At 36.7% G+C, this 9,147-nt stretch overlaps 1 protein-coding gene across 1 annotated transcript; it reads left to right on the top strand.

The window, feature by feature from the left end:
• The first annotated feature begins 4,521 nt into the window (after window positions 1-4,521).
• Window positions 4,522-7,879, top strand: LOC135154137 (neuromedin-B receptor-like). Its single transcript, XM_064099417.1, has one exon. The coding sequence runs from the start codon at window positions 4,548-4,550 to the stop codon at window positions 5,610-5,612; it is 1,065 nt and encodes a 354-aa protein (XP_063955487.1). The 5' UTR covers window positions 4,522-4,547; the 3' UTR covers window positions 5,613-7,879.
• Window positions 7,880-9,147: the final 1,268 nt, after the last annotated feature.

Genomic DNA, 9,147 nt, shown 5'->3' with positions numbered 1-9,147 from the left:
TTCATCCATTTCTTTCACAAAATATTTAAACAAAAGAGTTGCCAAAGCTGTTGTACATGTATAATTTCACACATTTTGTATACTTTCTCCCATACGTGTACTACATCAAAGCAATAGCTTTGATCCAGCTGAGGCATGGCGGCTTGTCATTGTTCAAAACCCTCCTATACCCGACAAAGGAAATTATAATTGGTATAGTGTCGAAAATCTGTCTATCTGACGGTCAATCGGATCGGGTCGCCCTAGCCACTAACCCGTCTCTGTGGTCTAGTGGTTAAGGCACCGGCGTTCAAAGCTGGGGCCCGGGTTCGAATCCCCGCAGAGACATTTTTTCGGCATCACCAATTTCCCAAAGGGTAGATAGCTCTTGGGAACCTTGATTTAAGCTACGCCTACCATTGTTCTCTTCATCCATTTCTTTCACAAAATATTTAAACAAAAGAGTTGCCAAAGCTGTTGTACATGTATAATTTCACACATTTTGTATACTTTCTCCCATACGTGTACTACATCAAAGCAATAGCTTTGATCCAGCTGAGGCATGGCGGCTTGTCATTGTTCAAAACCCTCCTATACCCGACAAAGGAAATTATAATTGGTATAGTGTCGAAAATCTGTCTATCTAGCGGTCAATCGGATCGGGGTCGCCCTAGCCACTAACCCGTCTCTGTGGTCTAGTGGTTAAGGCACCGGCGTTCAAAGCTGGGGGCCCGGGTTCGATTCCCGGCAGAGACACTTTTTCGGCATCACCAATTTTCCAAAGGGTAGATAGCTCTGGGGAACCTTGATTTAAGCTACGCCTACCATTGTTCTCTTCATCCATTTCTTTCACAAAATATTTAAACAAAAGAGTTGCCAAAGCTGTTGTACATGTATAATTTCACACATTTTGTATACTTTCTCCCATACGTGTACTGCATCAAATCAATAGCTTTGATCCAGCTGAGGCATGGCGGCTTGTCATTGTTCAAAACCCACCTACACCCGACAAAGGAAATTATAATTGGTATAGTGTCGAAAATCTGTCTATCTAGCGGTCAATCGGATCGGGGTCGCCCAAGCCACTAACCCGTCTCTGTGGTCTAGTGGTTAAGGCATCGGCGTTCAAAGCTGGGGGCCCGGGTTCGATTCCCGGCAGAGACATTTTTTCGGTATCACCAATTTTCCAAAGGGTAGATAGCTCTGGGGAACCTTGAGCTACGCCTACCATTGTTCTCTTCATCCATTTCTTTCACAACATATTTAAACAAAAGAGTTGCCAAAGCTGTTGTACATGTATAATTTCACACACACACACACACACATATATATATATATATATATATATATATATATATATATATATATATATATATATATATACATAATAAACTCCTCAAAAAAGTTTGGAAATCTGACTCTGATCGATAATCCCTCCTCGGTTTTAGTGAATATTAATAAGTGATTGATATCAATGAATAGATCATTTGATTCTCTTTAAAGTGATAGCTTACATGATATGATTATGCTTCACATGGAGGTGCAGTGCCTTGAAATGTGGGGCAGGGTCAAAATTCGAATGTTGCAAAATGACACAATGTTGAAAGTCACTGTTCTTTTTTTCCGTGGTGATGAGTGAGTTTCTCAGCGGTTTCTTTTGTTTTCTTCAACATTAACATCAACATTACCATGGAGTCAAACACACCTCTGCACAAGCAAACACATAACAAAGATGCATGAATATTACCACGACTCAAACCATGTTATCTCACAGAACAATCACTACATAGACCACAACAAAACATAAAAAATGAAGAAGCAGGGGCTTGATTTGAATGGATTTCATCTCTATTGACACAGACAAAATAATCATGATCTTTATTGACCCTTCATGACTATTTCTGCTCGTTTTGCAGCTTTTCCATTCAGACCTCAAACAACACTTTTAAATCCTGCTCTTTTCGTGATGGCATGATCATAACAAGCATGGTATCATTTTAAAGAAAATTAAATTATCTTTTGAATGATATCAAAGATGCATTTTGTTAAATTGGGAGTTGGGAGAAAGTAATGGCAAAACTCAGATTTCCAAACTTTTTTTGAGGGGTTTGTATATATATATTGTAACAAAGTGAAAGGTTTATTTAATGTTCAGCATGGTTTCGTAACAGTGAAGAGCGTATAACAATTTTTAATCCATGTGTATAGTTGCATAGGGAAACTCAGTAATCGATTATGTAGGTATTTTCTTTAAAATGTATTTAAGCACTATTTGCTGAAAAATAACGATGTTTACAACTGTATGATTATGTTAGAAATATATCTTTAATTGTTCTTCACTGTTATACTGAATTTACTGAGAATACTGACATTACTGAGAATACTGAGATGAGTGAGGATACTGAAATTACTGAGATACCGAAATACTGAAATTACGGAGATACTGAATACTGGAATAACTGAGATAATGGAGATACGAAATGACGGAGATGTTGAAATCCATGAGATATAAGCTAAGTTACTGAGAAGGAGCAAAGAGTCAGAAGTGAAAAAGACGGACTGTACACCAATTTGTTGTATATTGCAGCCGAAACGAACCTGCTCGTCAGGAGAGAAAGTCGGTTCGGCTAAATGTTATATATATATATATATATATATGATTCTGTTTTTATTGAACAAAATCATGAATATTATCATACTTACAAGAATTATTGCACGATTAGAATGGAAAAATTGTTATTTTAAGGACATTTTGCAAATCGTGAACAGACTTAAATTTTAATTATAGTTCCACAGACCTGAAAATGAGACATTTTAAGCACATTTTCTTTTAATCGTTAACATGACCTCATTAAACAAATAATACGAGTGGGACTTAACCCTATCTAGGCCCCCTCAACGATTCGCGCAATACTTTCGCCGTGCGGAATTTTTTGACCGCGCCGCTCGCTGACTTTTTACTTTCAAGTCTTGCGCAACTTTCGAGACCAATTTTGCGTCACCCGGGTACGTGGTTCCAAATTACGCAACATTATGTAAGTGCATAAAAGACCAAAAATTGCTCAAAAACGTGATTTTGTGTACACAGTCAATGCAAATTGCGTTTTCATCCAAAAATCATAGATGTATGATTATTTTTAGTTTTGCTGGTCTAAATGTATTTATCTTATACTTTTTATGATCTCAGAAGAGTCCCCAACAAATTCCATTGAAAAAACAATGAAAAACGAAAGATAAAAAAACAAGCAAATACATAAGACATTGCAAAAAACAATAAAATACATAAGAAATGATCTGATATTGCAATTTTGTTCATGTACACTTGCTAAGAACACAACAAAAAGTTTCTTTACCAAAAATTAGAACATTTGGAGCTTTATTTAGGGAGTTAGAGGAATAAATATGATTTTGCTACTAATTACGCATAAATTAGAATAATCACTTAATAGCAATTCGCATGAAATAAATTATTATACAATTTTGTAGATTATGTCCCAGACAACCCGCGTGCCAATTTTTGGCGCGATCGCGCCGTCGACGGCCAAGATCTCAAGGGGGCCTGGGAGCCCCCCCCCCCCCGCCCCCCGGCCATCATATGAACTCCCAAAATACCCCGGCCTAGATAGGGTTAGATCTCTGAGTCTATATACTTTTAATTGTCATTTGAAGTGATTGTATTGTTAACAAGAGTTAGATACATATATCGCTAAACAAGTATGCAAACGCGAAGTGCATGCTCAAGTTTGATTTGATATATTGACATGACTGACCTGAATCCGTGACATTTAAGCACTTTCAATAATCGTAAATACGATGCCAATCTCACAAAAGGAAATAGACCGACCAATGCCGACCTGGAAAAGTGGATGTTTTAAGAAGTATTTGAAGACATTCGTGAACATAGCATGTATATCTAATGCTAGCACGAAACGAAGTTGAAATGGTTTTAATAATTCGGTTGTGTAGTTATTTTGAATACGTATCTTGAAAAAAAAAAAAAGCAATTCGAGCTCCAAAATAATACCGACTGGAAAGATTTTCAATTATGCTAATTCTCCTCTCCCTTCTTTACTTCACTTTTCTTGCCTCTTTTATTTTACTTATCACCCTTTTTCGTACCTTTCCCTTCTTCTTCATCTCTTCTTCCTCTTTGTTTTCACCGCAGATAGAATGGGCTGCGGCCTCTTTGGACCCATTGGATTCATTTACAAAGAACTATATCCAGTGCGAGAGGGTCATAGACCTACTAAAATGACAGGCCTCGGATTGACCTTGCTCGGCACGAAATAAATGTCGTCATTACAATATCGTCGTTGCACTTACGATGATGTTCAATTGTTTATCTATTGTATTAAAAAAGGTTAAGCTTTAAAGAGTTATTTCGATAATGTAGGAAGATTATGTGAATGCATCCGTCAAACTAAAAAATTAGAAGTCAGACCCACGAGTGTAAGATATATAAAACAATATTTCTTTTTTTATATATATTTTCACAAGCTATTTTTCTTTTATCATTTCTCAAATAGGTGGAGAGGTCAACAGCTGATCCGAGTGATGTCATACTGGATATGACCGCAACCATGGCAACAAGTGAGATTGAAGGAAATTTAACGAATGATCTTAATTCGATGAACTTCGACGTCAGTATCCCGATATCGTTTACCATCGTGATCGTTCTCTTAATGATCGTAGTCATCATTGGTGTTCTTGGTAACTTGATGGTTATCGTCATCGTGTTCAAAGATTCTGCGATGCGAACAACTCCAAATGCCATGGTAGCATCCCTAGCAGTTGCAGATCTGCTCGTTCTTCTAATGTCCGTGCCCTACAAAATCATTTTTCTCTTCACTCAGACTTGGCCTTTTGGACATATCTGGTGTAAGATTGTTCATCACCTAGCCATTTCTTGCGGGTTGGTGTCTGTTTATTCTCTTGTAGCCCTCAGCGCAGACAGGTACCATGCTATTGTGCGTCCAACGAGTTACATCGGCACAAGGAGTGCCTGCAAGTTGTCTTGCCTGGTTGGATCTCTATGGGTTATCTCCATTGCTCTGGGAATCCCCAATTTTATTTATGCCCGCAAAGTACCTACGCTGCATCCACAAATCAGTTTCTGCTTCATTGATATGGGTGAATACAAGGAAGCCTATACAATCACGTTTTGCATTCTGATGTTTGTATTTCCTCTCGTTCTTATCAGTATCTACTACTCTATGGTTTCATGGCGTCTCCTAAGGAGTGCCTGGGCTATTCCAGGCGATGCCAATGAGAAGCGCCCTCAACTGCGCTCCAGAAGGCGCTTAGCCGTGGTTGTCCTCGCTATTGTCGTACTTTTTGCCGTACTCTGGTTCCCGCACATCTGCATCCGACTCTTCTTGCAGTTCCACCCTGATCCTCATACCCTTCAAGGATTGGCTGACGCTAAACTCTTTTCTGAAGTTATCAAGTATCTCAACCCTTGTATCAACCCCTACATTCTCTGCTTCATAAGCTCAACCTACCGGAAGCATTTTCGTCGCACCTTTTGTTGGTTGTGTAGTAGTAAAAGGCGTTTCGATCGCGCGCGTTCTCTCACACTCTCGTCCAAAGGGTCGTCGACCCGCACGAAATTTACGGAGTTTTTGCCTATGTAATAATGGTTTACCGGAAAGGACGCGCCTAACTCGGATAAACATAAAAAGAAACTGAATGAAACCTACTGTGACATACCAGAATGATAAAAGAAAATGAACATGTATACTGAAGAAAGTAATTGAATATCTCAAATAAACTGCACCTCAACAGGAGGGTGACTTACCGATTGAAGCAACTACAACCATAACAATAACCAAAATTATTTCAAAACACTTGCCCTAGTAGTGTTGTAAATTAAAAATGTTTTATCATATTTTCAAGCTATATTTCAATATATTAAAAGGCGGCTCCTTATAACTAAAGATTAAATTAGCGTAAATACACAGCCACAGCAAGATCATTTAAGCTACATCATTAAAGGGTATAGAAAACGTATACGAAGAGGCTAACATGCACTTAACATTATAATGTAATCGAAAGGCACTGGTCAGTTTTTATGTAGTATATTCCGTTCTGCTTTTAAAATTATTTTCAACATACATTGTGAATAAATTGTATTGTAATCATAATCTTGTACATAATGTGTTCATATTTGTAATGTAAATCCATTTTAGGCTATATCAAGATGTATTATTTATCAGACTATAATGTCGACTTGTGAATACTTACTTTAAAGATAGAATTACAAAAGTTTGCAATTTGTACTGATTCATTAATAGCCTGGGTTTCAACCTAGCTAGGAGGGATTTGCTCATCTGACATGTACTCATCTGACATCTGACATGTACGGGGTGGGGTAAACAATGATCAAGAAGAGCTGAAAGGGATCCTCATTATATGATAAGGTTCGCCTTAGTCTTACAGTCAGTCGGCATGCCCTAAAAAGTAGCTTGTTTTATCCAAGTGATATTCATGAATTAAAAGGTTTTTGCATATTTAATGAGCTTGGTGCAGACGAAAACGCCTCGTTTTATTCGGCCATTACTGCTCTAAATATCGAATAAATATCATGTTTTGGGTATCTTAAAAAAAGAAAAATCATTCTTTCAGGTCATGTGTCTGGATCTTTGAAAAAAAATGTAGTGTAGGTGAAAATATGATGCAAAATATAATATTTTCATGCGACAAAAGTTTTTTCCACTTTATTTCTGTTTGAGCCCAAATGATTTTAATTATGATAAGGCTGAAGATCTAAGCTTTTAATATGATACAGGTTTTATAGGAAGAGGTATTTTAGATGGGTCAGCATCCAGCTTTTCATAGGCCAAGTACATTTAGCAGCTTAAAACAAAAATTCTGCGCTCTGATTGGTCATAGAGACCACACACCCACTCGAATTCCAACAGTTTCCACACTAGGTCACTCCAAGGTCACACCCACCATGTGGTAATCTCTTCTAATTACCCACAACTGGTTTTTTTTTTAACATTATTCAGCCAGTCAGAACTCTGGATTTTATGCTACTCCGAATTTTCAGAAATCTCGTTTGGTATCTTGATGGGAAAAGCTGGCTGCTGACCCATGTCAACAGTGACATTGTAAGAAAGTACGGTTTGAGCTTTCTAATGATATAAATAGTATTTCTGCCGAAAAATAAAACGATTTGCAGAATTTGCAAGAGAAAACAGAGGAAGAAAATTCCGTCGAGGCATCTTTCAGGCCTGAAATTCACTTTTTCTTCAAAATATTTTATTCAACAAAAACAACCAATATATGGTACAAAATTATGCAATTTTATTTGAGGATAAAGTAGTTGAATTCTTTGAGAAAGAAAGTCTTGCAATTCACGATATTTTGCAGGGAGATGAATTCAACTACGACAATGTACGAGAAGAATTGGACAAATCGTGCTCATTTGCATAAGGACCTGCAGTCTGACTGCTTAGAGTTTATGAATAGGCAAAGCCTGACGCTTTTAAGTGATGGAAAGTGCCCACCAGACGTCCTTAAAATTTAATCCCCAACTATTAAAAAATTGCTGTTTTCTAGCTAGGTATCCGGATAAGAACTTGAATTTTCTTTGATTTACCTTTTCTTTACATTTTTGAGAAATAAAACGGGAATATTTTCAATTACACGTATCTACCACTACTACGCCTACTACTACTACCACTACTAATACTACTAATACTACTACTACTACTACTACTATTGCTACTACTACTACTACTACTACTACTACTACAACTATTACTACCTCTTCTACTGATACAACTTCATTACTATTTCTCCTAATATTAATATTACTTCTTCTTCTTCTTCTACTTCTTCTACTACTACTAATAATAATACTACTACTATACTAACTGACTAATACTACTACTACTATACTACTTATACTACTACTACTACTACTTGTATAGTGACTGCACTACGAGTGCTGATTTTCTAGTTTAAATTTGAACTAGAAAATCAGCACTCGTAGTGCAGTCACTATGCAAGCACTGTAAGTGCTAAATTAGCACTTCATTTCTTACAGTGTATAAGAACTACTACTACTACTATAATATTACCATTGCTATACATTTACGTGAACTTTAATTGGATCAGCTGATGCTAACAACAGTACTACAATTTTACATTGTTAAGCAGCATATCATTCTCCCAGGAGCATGGCTAAACAAAGTATTTTAGCATATGCCTCACTTACTCTTATTAATACTATTATTAAGATGTGGAGCGTCGTGGCCCAGTAGATAAGTCTCCGGACTTTGAAATAGAGGGTCGTGGGTTCAAATCCCAGCCATGGCGTAATTTCCTTCAGCAAAGAATGCATCCACAGCGTGCTGCACTCAACCCAGGTGAGGTAAATGGGTACCGGCAGGAAGAAATTCCTCAAAAACCTGTGTGCACCTGAATAGGTAGCCAAGCTTAGACGAGGTAATAATAATAGCAGGGCCCGCTGCGAGAACAGATTTCAGAACAGAAACAGAAACCCTGGGTAAATAAACCGTTATTATTATCATTATTATTATAAGATTATCTATATGCAACTACTACTACTACTAGTAGTACTACTACTACTACTACTACTACTACTACTACTACTACTTCTACTACTAATACTAATGTTGCTACTGCTACTACCATTGTTACTATTACTACTACTACTATACTACTACTACCATTGTTACTATTACTACTACTACTATACTACTACTACCATTGTTACTATTACTACTACTACTACTACTAATACTACTAATACTACTTGTACTATATTGTTCTGCAATACCAAGTATTACTGCTGCTGTTTTCTTATCTTTTTTTATATACTTCTATTACTAAACTCTTCTTCTTATTTTTAACAGCATTACTGCTACTACGAATATTTACTTTCTTCTACTAATACTAATATTTCTGCTACTTATTGTACCGACACTAAAATTTTTATTATCGCCAATGATTATTATCAGCATACGCCGAATTTGTCTCCTTTGTCAAGTCTATTGGTTTTATGTATGAGTATAGCAACATGATTTTATTTATTGGCTGAATCATTGTGTGACTTTTAAATGCAAACTCATTTTTCCTTGATATTCTTCGGCTTGATATTAATAAATGATAAAAGTGTAAAACATTATCATTCTTTTC

Source organism: Lytechinus pictus, chromosome 5 (assembly GCF_037042905.1).
Source record: "Lytechinus pictus isolate F3 Inbred chromosome 5, Lp3.0, whole genome shotgun sequence".
Lineage (NCBI taxonomy): Eukaryota > Metazoa > Echinodermata > Echinoidea > Temnopleuroida > Toxopneustidae > Lytechinus > Lytechinus pictus.
This window is presented reverse-complemented; position numbering and strand designations above follow the sequence as displayed.